This window comes from Biomphalaria glabrata, chromosome 8 (assembly GCF_947242115.1).
Source record: "Biomphalaria glabrata chromosome 8, xgBioGlab47.1, whole genome shotgun sequence".
NCBI classification, from domain to species: Eukaryota; Metazoa; Mollusca; class Gastropoda; family Planorbidae; genus Biomphalaria; species Biomphalaria glabrata.
Window position 1 is genome coordinate 34,320,704 of NC_074718.1, and position 21,372 is coordinate 34,342,075.

The following is a 21,372-nucleotide window of genomic DNA, read 5'->3' on the forward strand; positions in this document are numbered from 1 at the left end:
ACGAATTGTTAAGTACCTCTACGAAGAAAGTCATGGGTTCGAAGGATCATAAGTTTATGTAGTAAATTTGATCTCATTGGCAGTCTTCACTTGTTTTGTCAGTTTCGGACGGCGAATAAGCTTCGAACATTTAACCATCGTGCTAATACTCCAAAACGCATATTACACGACCAGGCAGCTATATAGTCAATTTTTTTTTTAAATTACAAACGTGTTCGAAATACACTGACACGAATATCGGATTTATAACATTTGTTATAGCAACGTTTTTACAGAATGCACACAATTTTCAGTATGAACTACACCAGTGTTTCCCAAACTTTTTCCTTAACGGAACACTCGACACATTCTGAATATTTAGCGGACAAATTTGCTAATTTTTTTAGAGAGATTTATTCGCGTGTTGGCTTACTAGTAAATTATTCAAGCTGTTCGTGAAACACCTATTCAGGCCTCACAGAACACTAGGGTTCGTGGAACACCTATTCAGACCTCACAGAACACTAGTGTTCGTGGAACACCTATTCAGGCCTCACAGAACACTAGGGTTCGTGGAACACCTATTCAGACCTCGCAGAACACTAGTGTTCGTGGAACACCTATTCAGACCTCACAGAACACTAGGGTTTCGTGGAACACCTATTCAGACCTCACAGAACACTAGTGTTCGTGGAACACCTATTCAGACCTCACAGAACACTAGTGTTCATGGAACACCTATTCAGACCTCACAGAACACTAGTGTTCGTGGAACACCTATTCAGACCTCACAGAACACTAGTGTTCGTGGAACACCTATTCAGGCCTCACAGAACACTAGTGTTCGTGGAACACCTATTCAGACCTCACAGAACACTAGGGTTTCGTGGAACACCTATTCAGACCTCACAGAACACTAGGGTTTCGTGGAACACCTATTCAGACCTCACAGAACACTAGGGTTTCGTGGAACACCTATTCAGACCTCACAGAACACTAGGGTTTCGTGGAACACCTATTCAGACCTCACAGAACACTAGGGTTTCGTGGAACACCTATTCAAGCGTCGCAGAACACTAGGGTTCACGGAAGACAGTTTGAGAAACACTGACGTAGACGTTTTTCTCCTTTCGCTGAATTTTCAGATCTCCGAAATCCGAAAAATAGCTAGGCATAACTACGCCGCTGACTTTATTTGAAAATAAAAGGCAACACAAAGTGACAGTCAGATCAGTCACTGTGTACACATGACGTCAAACTGAGCACACCAAGACGTGTACACACTAACAAGTACACTAAGAATAACATGGGAAGTGTTTTGGAATGTCTTAAAACGTTTTAAAAATGTCACGAACTATTTTTCATGGCGTAGGGCCTATTTATTACGTTGTAAAACGCAATTAAACCTCACGAACTTTTTTACTTTGCGTATTTATTAGTTATGGAAAGGGCTTTACCATTTCCTTGCAATTCAACGTTTTATTGAAGTAAAGAGAACAAAGTTACACGTGACAGGAAATAAGAAATTAAACATGTAATTTGGCACACACTATCCCCTATTGGACAAAGAGATGCGCCTATGACGTTTGCCTATTACTCACTTCCTGTGATGGTCTAGCTCCGTGATAACTTTCACTGACACGTAAATCTGAGAGCCGAGTCAACTAATTGTAATTAGAGCTAAATAGTCTTTTGTTACAGTAACATCCATCGATCGCCTGGCGTGAACTTCAGATGGGGGTCTGATGCGGTCAAGGCTAATAGAACAAAGCCACCCGGAAAGCTTTGGCAAGGAACTCGGGTTTGTGATGTGGCGCGAAGGAGTTTATTGATTTTATTGAAGCTTTCAAGTGTACCGCGCTAAGCTGAACGTCTCTAGGCAGTACATGTAAAGGTTGCCTTTTCTACCTGCATATAATGTTCGAGCTGCAACGACATCTTGTTGGCTTTAAATGTAATGAGGACTAGCAGGAAGTGGACCTCTAAAAACAACCTCTACAAACAACCTGCACACACAACCTCTACATACAACCTGCACAGACAGCCTCCACACACAACCTCTACACACAACATGCCCACACAACCTCTACACACAACATGCACACACAACCTCTACACACAACATGCACACACAACCTCTACACACAACCTGCACACACAACCTCTACACACAACCTGCACACACAACCTCTACACACAACCTGCACACAAAACATTTACGCACAATCTGCACACACATGTACACACAACCTCCATACACAACCTGCACATGTAACGTGCAAACAACCTTTACACCCCAACCTGTCCATATTACCTGCAACAACAACCTGGACGTACAATCTACCCATACAACATGCACATACAACATGCACATACAACATGCACATACAACCTGCACATACAACATGCACATACAACCTGCACATACAACCTGCACATACAACATGCACATACAACATGCACATACACATGCACATACAACATACACATACAACATTAGCATACAACCTACACATACAACATGCACATACAACATGCACATACAATATGCACATACAACATGCACATACAACATGCACATACAACATGCACATACAACATGCACATACAACATTCACATACAACATTCACATACAACATGCACATACAACATTCACATACAACATGAACATACAACATGCACATACAACATTCACATACAACATGCACATACAACATGCACATACAACATGCACATACAACATGCACATACAACATGCACATACAACATGCACATACAATCTGCCCATACAACATGCACATACAACATGCACATACAACCTACACATACAACATGCACATACAACATGCACATACAAAATGCACAAACAACATTCACATACAACATTCACATACAACATGCACATACAATCTGCACATACAACATTCACATACAACATTCACATACAACATGCACATACAACATGCACATACAACATTCACATACAAAATACACATACAACATTCACATACAACATGCACATACAACATGCACAAACAACATTCACATACAACATGCACATACAACATTCACATACAACATGCACATACAACATTCACATACAACCTACACATACAACATGCACATACAACATTCACATACAACATTCACATAAAACATGCACATACAACATTCACATACAACATGCACATACAACATGCACATACAACATTCACATACAACATGCACATACAACATGCACATACAACATGCACATACAACATGCACATACAACATGCACATACAACATTCACATACAAAATACACATACAACATTCACATACAACATGCACATACAACATGCACATACAACATTCACATACAACATGCACATACAACATTCACATACAACATGCACATACAACATTCACATACAACCTACACATACAACATGCACATACAACATTCACATACAACATTCACATAAAACATGCACATACAACATTCACATACAACATGCACATACAACATGCACATACAACATTCACATACAACATGCACATACAACATGCACATACAACATGCACATACAACATGCACATACAACATGCACATACAACATGCACATACAACATGCACATACAACATGCACATACGACATGCACATACAACATGCACATACAACATGCACACACAACCTCTACATACAACCTGCACAGACAGCCTCCACACACAACCTCTACACACAACATGCCCACACAACCTCTACACACAACATGCACACACAACCTCTACACACAACATGCACACACAACCTCTACACACAACCTGCACACACAACCTCTACACACAACCTGCACACACAACCTCTACACACAACCTGCACACACAACCTCTACACACAACCTGCACACAAAACATTTACGCACAATCTGCACACACATGTACACACAACCTCCATACACAACCTGCACATGTAACGTGCAAACAACCTTTACACCCCAACCTGTCCATATTACCTGCAACAACAACCTGGACGTACAATCTACCCATACAACATGCACATACAACATGCACATACAACATGCACATACAACATGCACATACAACCTGCACATACAACATGCACATACAACCTGCACATACAACCTGCACATACAACATGCACATACAACATGCACATACACATGCACATACAACATGCACATACAACATTAGCATACAACCTACACATACAACATGCACATACAGCATGCACATACAATATGCACATACAACATGCACATACAACATGCACATACAACATGCACATACAACATGCACATACAACATTCACATACAACATTCACATACAACATGCACATACAACATTCACATACAAAATGAACATACAACATGCACATACAACATTCACATACAACATGCACATACAACATGCACATACAACATGCACATACAACATGCACATACAACATGCACATACAACATGCACATACAATCTGCCCATACAACATGCACATACAACATGCACATACAACCTACACATACAACATGCACATACAACATGCACATACAAAATGCACAAACAACATTCACATACAACATTCACATACAACATGCACATACAATCTGCACATACAACCTGCACATACAACATTCACATACAACATTCACATACAACATGCACATACAACATGCACATACAACATTCACATACAAAATACACATACAACATTCACATACAACATGCACATACAACGTGCACATACAACATTCACATACAACATGCACATACAACATTCACATACAACATGCACATACAACATTCACATACAACCTACACATACAACATGCACATACAACATGCACATACAACATTCACATAAAACATGCACATACAACATGCACATACAACATGCACATACAACATGCACATACAACATGCACATACAACATGCACATACAACATGCACATACAACATGCACATACACCATGCACATACGACATGCACATACAACATGCACATACAACATTCACATACAACATGCACATACAACATGCACATTCAACATGCACACACAAAATAGACATACAACATTCACATACAACATGCACATACAACATGCACATACAACATTCACATACAACATGCACATACAACATGCACATACAACATTCACATACAACATACACATACAATCTGCACATACAACATGCACATACAGCATGCACATACAACATGCACATACAACATGCTCATACAATCTGCACATACAACATGCACATACAACATGCACATACAACCTACACATACAACATGCACATACAACATGCACATACAACATGCACATACAAAATGCACAAACAACATTCACAGACAACATTCACATACAACATGCACATACAATCTGCACATACAACATGCACATACAACCTGCACATACAACATTCACATACAACATTCACATACAACATGCACATACAACATTCACATAGAACATGCACATACAACATGCACATATAACATTCACATACAAAATACACATACAACATTTACATACAACATGCACATACAACATGCACATACAACATGCACATACAACATTCACATACAACCTACACATACAACATGCACATACAACATTCACATACAACATTCACATACAACATGCACATACAACATTCACATACAACATGAACATACAACATGCACATACAACATTCACATACAACATGCACATACAACATGCACATACAACATGCACATACAACATGCACATACAACATGCACATACAACATTCACATACAACATACACATACAACATTCACATACAACATTCACATACAACATGCACATACAACATGCACATACAACATGCACATACAACCTGCATATACAACATGCACATACAACATACACATACAACATGCACATACAACCTACATATACAACATGCACATACAACCTGCATATACAACATGCACATACAACCTACACATACAACCTGCATGTCCATTTAACCTGCAGATACATCGTGCACATACAACCTGCACACAAAACCTGCAGATTGAACATTCACATACCATACAACCTCAACACTCAATCGCTACACACATCCCCCAAACAATATCACCTCTCTGTTATAAATTCACTTGTGCAGCATTAAACAAAAAAATATTCCTACCAAAATTAGTTGACTTTTCCGAGACAACCCATTGCAGGAAGGAGAAGCAGGCCATAAAAAACAAGGATAAGTCTATGTAGAAAGAAATGTGCGAAAGGAAGAGATTAAGTTTTGGGTCACTATGAAAAAATATTTTGGTATAACGTTTTATAAATAAAGTCAAGAAATTTTAATATACGAAATATTTTATTGCTTCAAGTTACGGTCACAAAAGAAATGTAAAGAACGAATAAAATAGAAACATTAATTATTGAACTTCAAGTCTTCAACATACCGAAGTCTGTAATTCCAAAATAATCATCACCTTCAGGTCAGTCTGGGAAATTATAACGGTAATAATCCTTCGTTGAATGTGTGTTTACAAAAAATTGCAGACGAGAGGTAAATTCGGAAATTTCCGGATCTATAAATATCGTGGACCGACACATTGCCTAAGCATACGGAGCTAGACTAGCATACAACTGACGTTGTTACTAAATATAGATATTGTATGTATTACGTAATCGATTTCCCCCCCCCCCCCCCATTCTCCCTCTCTCTTTCCCCCTATTTCGAGGACATTTATTAATTTATCGCGAGCACTGCACGGTTGACTGACTTGTGTTCACCTAATTGTAAAAAAGAGAGTAGTCTAGAGTCTAGAAACATGCTGACGTAATTCATTAGATCTATACACAAACCCACAGAGTGCATGGTAGGACGAATTATGTCATTTAGAACCTAATTGGCGAATTCATGATGAACTCAACAATGTCAAGGATGCTAAAATTGAGCTTCGTTGTTGCCAACTATATGAAGAAAAAAAGCCACAAACGGAAGAGGTGCAGTACTATAAACTTATAAAAAAGTGGGGGAAAAAATCAAATAAGTGTTTTTAAAAAACGCAGCTTGACACTTCCATTAATTTGTACACCTGATAAACAAAAAAAAAACAACAACAAACTAGCTATTTATATATTTTCCACCATATCTCTAATGTTTGCTCGGACATTTTAATGTACAATTTTATTTGTCCTTAGGTAGCACTTATGACACTATACGTATCAACCTCCTACACTGCCGTAAGTGATCAGTTGTTCGATTGTCTTAGCATTCTATCTGAATCTTTTCATCTTGCAGCGAGTATTAAATTGTGGAACTGGCAAGGATTTTTCATACTGCGTCTACAGAAAGATTTATGAAATTATGTTTTAAAAAATGCATTTTAATACGGCTCCGCCAATACGATTCTACATTGTTTCGTATTTAAAGAAGGGCCAAAGTTATGCTGAGTGAAGTACTATATTTCTGCTGACGTTTTATACATAAACAAAACAGACCCGCTAGAGGACGACTTTCTGAACAGGAGAATAATCTTACGCTTGACCTTGACAATCAATTACTAAGACAAAAAAACTCATGATAACCTTCTTGTCTTAAATATTACAGACGTTACTTCAAAAAAGAAGATAATTACTCAAAGGCAACCTAGTCATGCATGTTAATCAATGACTTAAACTCTGACAAGTCGTTGGTTTTCCTAGATTCAGGCAACCCATTCCATTCTCTAATGGCACTAGGGAAGAAGAAGCGCTTGTACGAATTTGTCCTAGCATATGGAGTAAGAAAATGTGCCTTTATCTTTGAGTCTTTCTGAGTATTTCGTTAGGTTTTATAATAAATGAAAAGCTGTAAAGGAATCTTCATTTAGACGAAATAATTTTAAAAATCAAACAGATCCTTGAGTTTTACTAAAAACAAAAACATACAACTAAATTATAATTTAATCATTTTACCAATATTAGAATACGCTTTCTTTGTTTGCATCTTCCATTCCATGAGACGTAAACATACTCTACACAGAAGTCAAGTACTCATTTCAGATCTTTCAATCTATAGGGCAGATGATGTAAAGGTCATCTGTTTCTATGTCCCACAGTAAACCAGGGTGTCATGTGGCCAGCGCAACCACAAACTACTTTTACTTTCCCCAACTAATGTCAGGTGCCCATTTGAGGTGGTTGGACTCAGAGGCGCCTAAAGATCCCGAAATTAAAAATCATAGTTTTCACCAGAATTCGAACCGGATACTCTACGGTTCGGAAACCAATTGCTTTACTATTCAGCTACCACTTGATCAAAGCAAAAGGCTAATGACAAATAAATATTTATATTTAACTAAGACATTTGTAAAATAACTTAAACTTACAAGCGATCCGGGACAGATGACTAAAAAGTAAAGTAGCAATCATGCATAAAACACTGAACTATAAATACCAATGCAAAAAGACAACCTAATAAAATACTCAGAAAGACACAAAGATAATGAAGTATGTCTTATTCTCTATGCTTGGAGAATATTATATTAGTACTGTCTCTCTTCCCTAGTCCAGTAAGCCATGGTCCATGGATCATTAGCCGGAATCAGCAAGTATTATTGAAGTATCTCAATAATATGAACGCCTTGGTTACCATGGATACTCTTTTAAAAGAAACGTCTTTAATTCAAAAGAAGCTATTCAAACAGATATTCACTTCTCTGGTGAAGCTAGTCCAAACAGTCACTGGCCTTTAAGAAATTATAAGCATAATAATGTCTCAATAGAAAATTTACTCAATGAAAATTGGCATCGACATTTTCTAGCCTCTATAAAAAAAAACATTATTGCACTGCATTCAATGGACTTTTTTGTGTGGAAATTGAGAACCCCACATTTAGGAAGTGTTATTCCAGACGCTTCAAGTTTAATTAAAAATCAACAATAACAAATCCGAGAACTACCAGTATGATGAACTTTTTGTTTTGTTTTGTTGTGCCAAATTATTTCCTGTTCAGCTTGAGCATCAGTCAACTTGAAGTTGGCATCAACTGTTACAGGAGGAAAGGATGGAATTTTTTGTTTACTTTCTTAGTGCAGGGGAAGAAAGCATTGAATTGATTAGGGAAAGCCAAATAGAGTGCTAATTTATTTAACTTGTACTAAATAATAAGACTATATTGTTTATTTGTCTCTCTCTCTCTCTGTCTCTCTCTCTCTCTTTGTCTCTCTCTCTCTTTGTCTCTCTCTCTCTTTGTCTCTCTCTCTCTTTGTCTCTCTCTCTTTGTCTCTCTCTCTCTTTGTCTCTCTCTCTTTGTCTCTCTCTTTGTCTCTCTCTTTCTTAACGATAAAACTTAAAATAACTTGAATAACTTCATTTAGTGGCCATAAATAAATAGAAATGTATTTATTATAGAGACAAAATCAACTTGTGATCAAATGAGATAAATGTAGTAGAATTTAGTAATAATATCTTTTAACAAAATCTAACTCACTACATTAACACAACCTTTCAAGTCTCACGTTCTGGAGTCGTCTACCCTAAGACCAAGTGACGACAATGCCACTTATGTTGCATCATTCACAACCAATCACTAACTTCTTCCCATCGTCACCAAAAAAAAAAAAAAAACAGCATACACACACACCATAACATTAGGTATATATATTTGTAAACAAAATTTTATCGAAAGTAAAACTTTATTTGTTACAATTTTTATTTATTATTTCTCAGACCATTAAGACTCATTTCATCATCAATCAAATCATTTCTTTTATTCCAATGAAATTAATAACAAGCAAATCCAACAAAATAAATATAAATTTAAAAACATGTAAGTCATGCTAAGAAAAACAAATTACCACGTGATGACCTCCCGCCCCCCCCCCACCCCGATCCCTTATGATTTTTTTTTTTTTTGTGATTCACCGTTGTTTAAAAATAGTTCGAATTCCTTCCTCTCACCCCCCCCCCCCCAATCTCACAATCTCTCTCTCTATTTTTTACATTATATACAAATTCATTTAGTTCTAAAAAAAATCCTCGTTTCAAAACAAAACGCTCTAGCATTTGTTTAAAATGTAGTTGCTTTCATTGTTTCTATAAACTTCTCAGGGGCTCCGATTGTGACCTCCGTGACGAAGGTGCCGCTCCGATGCACTTTATAAACGACGTTCTCTCCACTATTTAAACATGATTCCCTTTAGTTGCCAACGAGCCCCATTCCTCTAGATCCGCCTCCCAAAATGCACCCATCCCTTTTTAAAGATCTGGATTCGACTTTGAACGTGAATGCTTTTTTTTTTGTGTGTTTATTGACGAGACCCGTTCATTGCGTGGGTATCTAGACTATTTATTTACAACGTAACCCGACACCTGGTCTCTTGAACTTCTTATCTCTAATGTCAACCTGTGATCGTATTTGGTGTGCCCTCACGAGGCATTGAAGAGACACACACACACACACCCACACATGTACACACACACATAAGACAAAGACTTATAGAGTATGTTGTTTTTCTGTTTTCCTATTGTTAGTTCGTAAGTTGTTTGTTTTTCTGTTGACTTATGTTGTTCTTATGTCTTTACAAAGCGTATACCAACTTTGTGTGTCTGGTAAAAAGTTTGTACACATTATTTTTCCCACACTTGTCGGAGCAAGTTGAAATTTCGCACGATTATTTCTTGTACCTGACAAAAAGAATCAATAAAAAAAAAAATAAACAAATTAGTTAATTAGCTATTAATTATTTTTTGGTAGCGAACAAGGGAAAGATATTGTACTTGACAGATGTGGTGGTATAAGTTGAATTCGTCCCTTTATACTTTGTGTAAAGAACGAGATAGTCGTTGAAACTAACTATAACTATAAACCTTCTGTTTTCATGAGCACTTCGCTGGCACAGTGGTTAGTGTATTGTCCTGAAAAGTCTTGAGCCCGCGAGTTCGAATTCAAATCGTACAACTTTTTTTTTATATAATGCATTTAAAAGGTGATCACGGCAACATTCACACAGATACCCCCCTCCACCCTACCCCAGTCTTTCTACCCCACCTATCCTTTTCATAACTGGTCCAGACAAGTGGTAATATCATAGCCCTAAGCCCATTGAAAAAGCTAAAAGCATGAAATTGTACTAAACAAAACAATTGGTAAAAATATTTCTAATCGCATAGATTTATTTTAGTTAGTCTGGATTTATTACAAATTTATTACCATGACTGAGCCAAACTAATTTATACAATTACACTTAATACAAGCTTTAAAAAAAAAAAGTATATTTTTTTTTGTATTTTTTTTGTTGTTGTTATGGCCGTAGTAGGATTATTTTTCAAGACCGAGAACCACAAAGTTTGCTGTGGTCTTTTGTGATGTGTGACTATTGTAAAGGCAAATAATAATAATAATAATAATAATAATAGACCCTTAAAATAATAACACTTTAATTCCTATCCAGCTAAGAAAATATAACAATGAAGTAAGCCTATATCAATTTCATTGACGGGATTTCGTTATAGTAAAATTTATAACAATTCTTCCACTGAAAAGTTTCTGACTATGAAACCTAACCAGACTTCCTTTACAACCCTCCTGGACACCCACAAAGCCAAAGTGAATAGCTCCCTATTGATCCATTAGGATTTATTAAAAGAAATTTCTATAAATCAAATAAGAACATAAAACTAAAATGTTATTTAACCTTGGTTAGGCCAATAATAGAATATGCATCCTCTGTTTGGGACCCCTCAACTCAAGAAAACATTAAGAAACTAGAACAGACACAAAATAGAGCAGTGCGATTCATAACAAACGAATATTCACATTTGACTAGAGTAACACCTTTAGTAAAATCACTAAATTTAGAAAGCCTTCAGGACAGAAGACTCAAAAGTAAAATAGCAATAATACATAAAACACTGAACCATAATCTTCAAATACAAAAACAAAATTTAATAAAATACTCTGAAAGACACAAAGATAAAGGCACATTCCTCGTCCCATATGCTAGGACAAATTTGTACAAATACTCCTTCTTCCCTAGTGCTATTAGAGCATGGAATGGGTTGCCTGAGCTAGCCAGGAAAACCAGTGACTTGGCAGAATTTAAGTCATTGGTTAATATGCATGACTAAATGCATGACGCGTAGGACGTAATCATCTTCTTTTTTGAAGTAACGTCTGTATTATATAAGATAAGATAAGATAAGATCCCATTGGCAGCTTATTGGGATCCTGTCACCATCCGCTTGTGTGATAGGTTTAGGTAACAAATTTCTATGCAGCCATTTTGTGGTGGAAGAAAAACATCGAAGATGTTAAGGAGGCGGGGGGGCTAGTAGAGAAATAATTCTCTTCTTGTAGACTAATTGTAGCGATGTCATCGGTTGTAAAAAAAAAAAGCCTTAGTCTTGTAGTGAACTTATTAAGCCAAATAGTCGTTGACAGAATTAGAAATATCCTTGCTATAGAAACAGGTACAAATTGAAGGTGAAACTTTAAAAAAAAGTTAATTTTAACGTTCATTCTCAGTGAACTAGATCGTGGTAGACTGTTGGTAAGAAATGTTCTAAAAATGAAGGGCAATATAAACCCATTCTCAATCCCACGTACATACTCCCCTCTCATACACTTCTCATACCCCCTGCCAACACATATAACATATGCTCTTCCCCCTCACACATAAGCTCTCCCCCATACATACACATAAACCCCTCTCACACATTCACACACACACACACAAATCTACGCCATAACTTCCCCGAGACATACAAACACATACACGTTAAATAACCTAAAAACAAAGCAACAATGATTTTTTGATAATACATCTTTTTTTCAAATGTGCAAAACATGTGCTTTCCACAATGTTCTCATTAGGGCACATTGTTAGAATAAAATAAAGAAGTAATAACAGGTATAGATCTAGAAGCAGTGAAAGTATGTGGGAGGTTTAGACGTAGGGATGCACGGGATTGTAACTCCGGCTCCGGCCGATATCCGACCATTTTTCACTATCTGGACATATTTGGCTCCGGCCGAGCATCACTGAAGGAAAGTTGGCCGGATAGTGAAAAGTACACTGTAGCATGGGTGTAGCCAGGGGAGGGATTTCATTTCGGGGGGGGGGGCGATGTTGATATAAAACCTAAAGCAAACTACATTCACCTAATTCTAAGAGCGTAGTCAAGAGAGGTTACACATTTCTACCAGTGGCTGGGCTCCATTAATAAAGTGCAGTGAATAGTCATCTGCCAAAGTTGAAAAGACTAAATGTGGCTCAACAAAGATAACTAAGACGGATTTTAGGAGTCAGATTGGGTCTCAATCAAGGAAATCATATGCCGAACTAGGAGTCGACCCCTTAGTAAGGTTGTGACAGAGCGTCGCATGAGGTTTGCGGGACATTTTCTCCGACAAAATGAATTACGCATAGTAAGAGTTGCGATGACATCCTAGTATATCTTGACGTCATACTTTCATGGAGGTCCTCAGAGCAGGTGGGAAGAGGCTTTAGACATTGCTAGTGACAGAATTGTGGAAACAGCTTGCCGCTCAATGCGCCGAACGGCGCGGGAGGATCTAAGTCAGTAAGAATAGCACATTAGGTTTTTAAAAAGAAACTTTTTAATAGCAGGATACTGCACTGTCGATGCCTCAGAATATGCATTTTGTTGGCTTTCAATACCGGAAATAGTGCTTGACTACGCCCATGCGCTGTAGTACGTACATTTAAAGTTAGAAGCATATCTTGTCCGAGAGTTCGAGTATTATGAATAAACTACATCCTCCTAATGTTAAAACACGTTTAAAAAATTGTTTTAAAAATTGTTTAAAAAAAACGAATGCAAAGCAAAGTAAATACAATAAAAGAAACCAACCTTGCACCACAACAGTATCAGAACCACAGACATAATTCTAACAATGTTATACCAAGTGAACATTCCCCAGAAACCTAGATCTAGATCGGTTGGCTAGACTAGAAAACGTAAACACACTATTTTGTTGGGTATTTTTTACATCGCAGAGATAAGGTGATAGAATAATCAGATACTAGATTAGATCAAACTCCAAGCTATAAAGATGCGTGCTCGATTGTAAGGGCAGTCACCTTCTTGTTTTGCAACCAAGGCAGAGGGGAGATCAATCTAGACAATGTTTACATTTCAAGTTTCAAGGAACCTACGTTTATTCTCCCATTGGCTTTTTTTATTGTTGTTGTTTAACCTCTCTCTCTCTCTCTCTCTCTCTCTCTCTCTCTCTCTCTCTCTCTTAGGCAAACACACACACACAGACACACATCGTCACCTGTTTTTTGTAAACATTTTTATCTAGAGTTTAATGGTGTTAATGTGAACGTGGGAGAAATCATGTCATAGCTTCCAGTCAAGAGGAGAAGTCATAAGTCACTGACTACAATGACGAGTGCTGGTCTGTCAACATATTATTCAGTCTAAATAGACGGATCTAAACTGACGGCCCTAAAGACAGACAAAAAGATAGAGGAAAGAGGGGAACTATTTCTCGAACAAAATGAGGGGAAATTAATTAAGAAAGGGAGAGAAACAAAGGGAGAGAAACAGAAGAATTGTGAAGCGAGATAGGCGGGATGTACGCATTGCACGAGAGGAAGAGGGCGAAAAGAAAGAAAGAGTAAAAGACGACGCACATATAACAATTGAGAACGAGGGTGAGAAAGGAAGATAGAAAGTAAAAGAATGAAAAAAAAATGGAAAGAAAGAAAGAAAATGAAAAGAAAAAGAGAAGAAAGAAAGAAAGAGAAAGAAAGCGATGAGAAAGAAAAAAAAGAAAGAAAAAGACGACGCACATTTTCAATAGAGGGAGAGGGTGGGAAAGAAAGAAAGTAAAGAAAGAAAGTAAAGAAAGAAAGTAAAGAAAGAAAGGATCTAGAGAGGAAAGAGAGAAAGACAAAACAAATTCAAACTTATAGATTGGAGGGGGAGATTGGGTTATAGTACTTCCGTTTCTCTGGTAGTGTCCTAGAAACTTCGCCAGTCCTTTTAGTTTTCATGACATGTTGTAATCAAATGATCAAATGATTGACAGACTTGAAAATAAAGATGTTTTTCCGAGTGTGTTTGTGTGTGTGTGTCGGGGTTATTTATAAAGTATGTGTAAATCTGTACATTTTATCAATACTTTAAGGAAAGGATGAGAATACTATTCATATGCCAAATAGTTATATACTAGAATTAAATCTAGAAAGTCTTTTTTGAGTCTAAAAACCGTAAAAGCGATGACAAACTGGAATTCTTTAAAAAAAAACTTCTTCCACAGACAATATCGAAATTTGTTTCTGAATAATGTAAGTAATAAGAAGTACTCTTATCGCAACGTAGCAGTTGAAAAGTCTCTAAAATTCCCTAGTGCTGATTTAGCTCACGATAAGACTTCACAAGAAGTGGAGGAATACTTTACACGTAGTGGATAAAATCAGGAACTAGAACACCCTCTTGAACAGATTCATACTACTCGAACATGCCCGAACCACACTCGTTCTTGAGCCGTACCAAACTCGAACTGAAATCGAACCGAACTTTATCCAATGGGTTCTATTCCCAAATCACCATCCATCCACCATTTCTTAGGGTTACATGAGAAACACATACAATAGAATGCAGGTAAAAACTGTTAATTCTTACATATGCCGCTCCTAAAATTGAATCAAGTGACAGCAGCGCTTATATCTTAACTTTATGAAAGCTGCAATTATGTCGCGTTTAGAGCGGCATTGTCTGGAGCCCCTTACACTGCCCAGCCTTTCCACTTACCAGCTACATCACTGCTGGAGTCATTTATCAAACACAATGTGTAGAGCCGGCACGTTGCTGACAGAAACTGTAAATCTTGTTTTATTGACTACAATCTAGTCAGGGCCAGTTTTTTTTTTCTTGGTTGTTTTATGTCGTGGCTCTGTTTCCACGTTTGGTGAACAATACCAGGTCATATTGTACACACACAAAACAGACGCGGCTATTGTCATTGTGTCACGCTAGTATTCTGAAGAAGTTACCCGCGAAATAGATCACGTCTGCAAAATTCGATGTGCGGTCCGTGAATTAAGCTTTTTAGACAACTTCGTGTGGTCCTTTCACAATGTCTACTATAAATCTATATGTGTCCCGAGTCAAGACGTTAAACTGCTCCTCCTTTTATGGCACTTTTGGAGCACAAAGTTGCCTCAATGTCTATCCTCATACTATTGCTAGCTTCATTTCTTGGGCACGACATGGCCTAAATTGTGCCGATGGGCTAAAAACCCAAAATATCTTTTTAAAAGGAATCTAAATCTATATGATAATAACAGTCCGTAAAGCATCTGTGTGTACTTCTGTGAAGGGAGGGGATGGAACAGGAGAGATGGTTAGGTCTTTAAAATTTGAGAAGCCCTGGCCAGGAAACAGAAGCATGTCCTTGTTGGTCTAAGTGTTTCTTATAATCGCATGTGTACATAAGTGTCTCTCGTTAAAATGTTTGCTTTTTTTTCTATACACTGAAAGCATTTCTAAACGTTGTGGACTTCAGTAAAAAGTCTACTGGAAAAGCTTACCTCAGCTATGCATTATGACAGAAAAAGTCAAGAGAAAGTTAACAAGGTCATGTGAAGTCACGTGGTTTGAAGTCGGTTAAAATTACAACTGTAGCCCTAAAGTAATATCTTCAATTTTATATGTGATAACGAATGATTTAAAAGGCGACAGAGGTCACGTGGTTTTATCTAGTTCAACTAGTCCAGGGTAATGCTTCTCCGCCTCAACGTGGCGCCCTGGTGGAAACGATGGTTAGATGAGACAATCAGGCCAATAAGGAAGGGGAGCGAATCAGAACCTCCTTGGCAGTGGCAGCCCCAGCAATAACAATTATATTTGTTTAGCCACAAAGCCCAAGTGCTACAAAGGCAGTCAAAGTTACAAATATTAACAATAGGCCTATACATATAATCAACATAATCAAGAGAATCAAAATAAAAACATAAGAAAAGTAATAATAATGGGCCATTTGTTTGCGGGCACCCCCATGGCTAATGTAGTGCAAGGAAGGCATATGGAGGTGTTCCCCCTGTGTGCTCGACCTCTCCTCTAACCTGTTGGGATAAAGGCCATAGGAAGTAGGAATGTACCAAATTACATCTGCTTGAATACCTCCCAAAAAAAAAAGTTGTTCAGACATGCCGATGGGCTTAGAGTTCCAAAAATGGTCGACTCTACTCTTTTGACAATTTTAATGTTCAGCATGTTGATTTCTAGACATTTTAGTTATGTAAGGTGCAAATAAAACATTGCCTGCATGCATCTATAAATCTGTGGACTTATCTTTTTTCAAGAATGTCAGTAGACCTGAATGTGATACTATCAATGTCTGCGCAACTATTGACACACAAAGCAGTGAAAAGATTGCCCCATGACGTTAGTCCAATCTAGACCTTCTATCTCCTACCCACCGACCTAAACACACAAATACTTATCTACTAAGACAGACAGACAGACAGACAAACAGATAGATAGATAGATAGATAGATAGATAGATAGATAGATAGGAAGTGAATAAGAGAAGAATAAGATCTCTCTCTTTCTATAAATAAGTAAATATTTTTTTTAAAAATCACATCTAATTATTCTTTGCGGCCTTTCGCATTATTTATTGTTCATTTTTACATATAAATTATTCGCAACTGTAAAAGAAATTTCTTTGATAAAAAAATCTATTCAAATTTTGCAGACCGTGGCCTATTGACTTATGTATATAGCTACCCCCTATGTGTGTGTATTGTTCCCAACTGTATATAGAAAGCTTTAGAAACTGTCACCCCTGATCTACCTACACTGACCTTGTCATTCTTTGGTTCAATCTCAGGGCCAGCTCTAGTGGTGAAAGCTGATATAGAAATAAGATCAATGGGGCCCATTTCTGAAAAAGATATGGTAAGTCTTTGGTAAGCCCATTTCTTTTTATAGACATGTAATACTATTGAACTTTTTTTTTTTTTTTTTTATTGATTTTCTTTTCCTTTGACTTCACTTCTGGTACATGTATTTCTAACGTGTTTTTGTTTTCTGTATGCGTTTGTAAAGGGGGGATGGAGTCTACATAGTATTCGAGTGTGTAAAATAGACATCAACTCGTGTATCTGACCTAAACAAACTCTTCTTTTTAAATATTTGCAAAACTTTTGGCTGATTTACATCAAAATATACATTCATTTTTTCTAAAACTTTTTTTTACTTTTTTGTTTTGTTTGTGAACACATGCAGGTATATTTATATCTATGTGGTATATGTTTTCTAATTGACGGAAATCATTTAAATAGAATGGTTTCTGATTATTTGAATATGATCCTATTTATGGTTCCCCTCCCCTACTTTTTCGCATGCCTTGAAGGTTAAACTCAAATACACGATAAGTCTGAGATGTGTTTGTAAACGTTTTCTTCCTTTTCGTTTTTGTGTCTTCTTCTGTAGCTCTGTGTCCAAACAGTTCTTTCATTCTATGGATCTCTTTCAAAGTATCATACATTCTCTTCAACAAAATAACAATGCAACAGCCTCTTATCTCTCTCTCTCTCTCTCTGACCTCATTGTCACAACACTACAGCCTCTTATTTCCAGCTGTCCTCATTATCACAATATTAGAGCCTCTATCTTATCACATACATCAGTTGCGTGGAGGGGGGGGGGACTGCCTTGGGGCAGCTTCGTTGTAACCATAAAGAATGCACATAGATGAGCCGTAGTCGTTTCACGACTGAACAAGGGCCAACCAAATCTAACCACCTTCACAATATTACAGCCTCTTATCTCTCTCTCTGGCCTCATCTTCACAATACTAGAGCCTCTATGCTATCATCTTCACAATAGTAGAGCCTCTTATCTCTTTCTCTCTTGCTCATCATCACTATACTACAGCCTCTTATTTTATCACCATCATTACACTACAGCCTCTTATCTCTCTCCTGGGTGACTGTATGCTCAGAAAAGAAAAGTATACTTAGACCTGTTCCACTCTAAACCCTGTCCAACCCTGCTCCTTCATCTTTTCCTCCTTGCTCCCTCTCTTCCCCCATTTCCCCTTCTCTCCCCCCCCCCACCCAATCCTGCTACCAACCCCCCCAAACTTTCCCGTTTGCTCCACCTTTTATCAAGCCATTACAAATCCTGGTCTGAGTGAAGCGCCTTTATTTAATAGCAAGTGTCGGACTACACACATTCTATTAACGACTGAGACCTTAAAGCTGTTTGGGGATCACCACAAGAAAGCAATCAAGAGGAGGGACTGAGATTAAAGGGAGAAGGGAGGGGAAGACGGGGGGGCAGAAAAGATGGAATGACGAGAAAGTCAATGTTTTGGGTATCATCAGTCCACCCGCCCCCCCCCCCCCCCACTTTTCCATTTCTACTAACCCAGCTCACCCCCTCCTTGTATCCACCTTCCTTCCAGTTGTTCGACAAGATAGAAAAAAAAAAGATCTACAGGCACTAATAAAGTTGTCACAATCGATTCACTCCCCCCACCCACCCTTTTCTAGCATATAATTCCGGATCGGTGCCGGAGCTACGTGGGGAGGTTATCAGGGCTCTCTGTAACTGCAAGAAAAGGAAGTAGATTTAGGGTAAAAAAAAATTAACAAAGTCAATGATCGACACCACTGATCCACATTGTGCCCTCCAATTGTCTACAATTCAAAAGGTCTATTGGGAAGACAATTTTCTCCTCTCTAACATATTTCTATTTAATATGGTTGGAGAGTGTTGCCTCCCTTATTTCGACGCTGAGTTATTCTCCTTCTCATGGAGATTTTTTTTTTAAATACGTTTCTCTTTTCATCTTCGCTTGACGTTCGAGAAATTGTTCCCTAAATCCATTTCTGATTTTCTGAAGCCTATTTATAGCAAGCAGTCTTCAATTAAATACATTCTATACACCCAGGCGTGCTTCCTTGCCCTTCTAACAATAAATACATGCATCTAACGTGCATTGGAAACATTTGGCGGGAGATTGCTGAGAATACAGACGTGATATTGACAAGAGAGAAGACAACTCTGGTTTGGGGTTCATTTGTTATAATTTCTAACCACAAAAAAAAAAATAATAATGATCAAGGTTTAATCAATAGGTCCAAGAGAGATAGTTTGTTAACACGAAAATATATTTTTCTGATTAATGTTAGAAGGATAGAAATGTTGGTTAATGATTGGTTCCTTCATTTGGTCAGCGGAATGTTTACATTTACCTTTCACTTAGTCTGTTGAATTTGTCCACCATCTTCCTCCATTCTTCTCTGTCTTTTGCCATAGATGAAACTTCATTCAATGACATTCTCGTCCAATCTTTTATGTTGTCTTTCCGTCGCTTTCTTTGTCTGCCTCTTCTTCTTTTTCCTGGTACTGCTCACTGAAGGAAGGTCTTTGCGATCCCCGAAGACCTGGTAATATGGCCATAGATTTTTAGCTTGCGTTTTTTTTTTACGATAGTTAGCAGGTCATCGTGGGGTCCAATCGCTGCAGTAACCCTGTCTCTACTCTCTTCGTTTTGATGCGTTCTTTTAGTGTGATACTTAGGAGCCTTCTGTAGCATCTCAATTCCATTTCTAGGATATTCCTCTCTAGCTCTGCAGTCAGCGTACAAGACTCGCAAGAATATAAGAATGTGGCCATGACCAGGGAGCGCGTCAGTCTTATTTAGATGCCGAGGGCTAAGCCTTTGTCTTTCCATATTATTTTAAGTTTTGAAAGAGCTGCTTTGAGCTATGCAATTTGGGCCAGTAGTTCAAATTTCGTTTCCTCATCTGAGACAATAGCTCCGGTCAGCTGAATAGTAACAACAAAAGTCTTTCTTTCTGTCCCCCACTCACCACACAACAACTCAATTGTTAAGCAACCAACAGAAATACATTTCATTCATAACTAAAAGCCTTTATAGAGATCTTGGGTCTACAAGTTCCTAACACGTTGCACATTCAAATATAAATGTTCGTTTGTTTGACATGTTAGGGATGCTCCATGTTCCTTCAGATTCTGAAGATAATTACATCCTAGCCTAAACCTCCCGCAGGACGACGGGGAATGGCAGCGGGCGTGGTTCGAACCCGGGACTACCGAACGACAGTTCAGAACTCATACCACACGACCAGGTAGCCATCCTATATACCTAGACGCTCTAACAAACCATGTTTTCAACAACTTTTTACTGATCAGGTCTGTTCAGGGCTTAATTGACACTGCAGTTGACCTTGACCTCACCTCTACAAAAATCAATCTTATTTTTTATTTTAAGAACTATTTGAGATTACTATTTTAATTATTTGAGAAAGAAAAATAAGATTAACTATAAAAGTTAAGCTTGAACTTCTTTCGTTATCGTAAAGTCTTCAAAACAGGTTAAAGACTCAATCTAAAATCCTACCTTGTGCCT

At 37.7% G+C, this 21,372-nt stretch overlaps 1 protein-coding gene across 1 annotated transcript in view; it reads left to right on the forward strand.

The window, feature by feature from the left end:
- The window catches only part of LOC106052486 (gamma-aminobutyric acid receptor subunit alpha-6-like), a 57,841-nt gene that overhangs the window by 13,829 nt on the left and 22,640 nt on the right, over positions 1 to 21,372 (forward strand). The window contains exon 3 of the mRNA XM_013207879.2: positions 17,818 to 17,885. Coding sequence (XP_013063333.2) covers positions 17,818 to 17,885 — 68 coding nt within the window. The remainder of the gene's footprint in view (positions 1 to 17,817; positions 17,886 to 21,372) is intronic.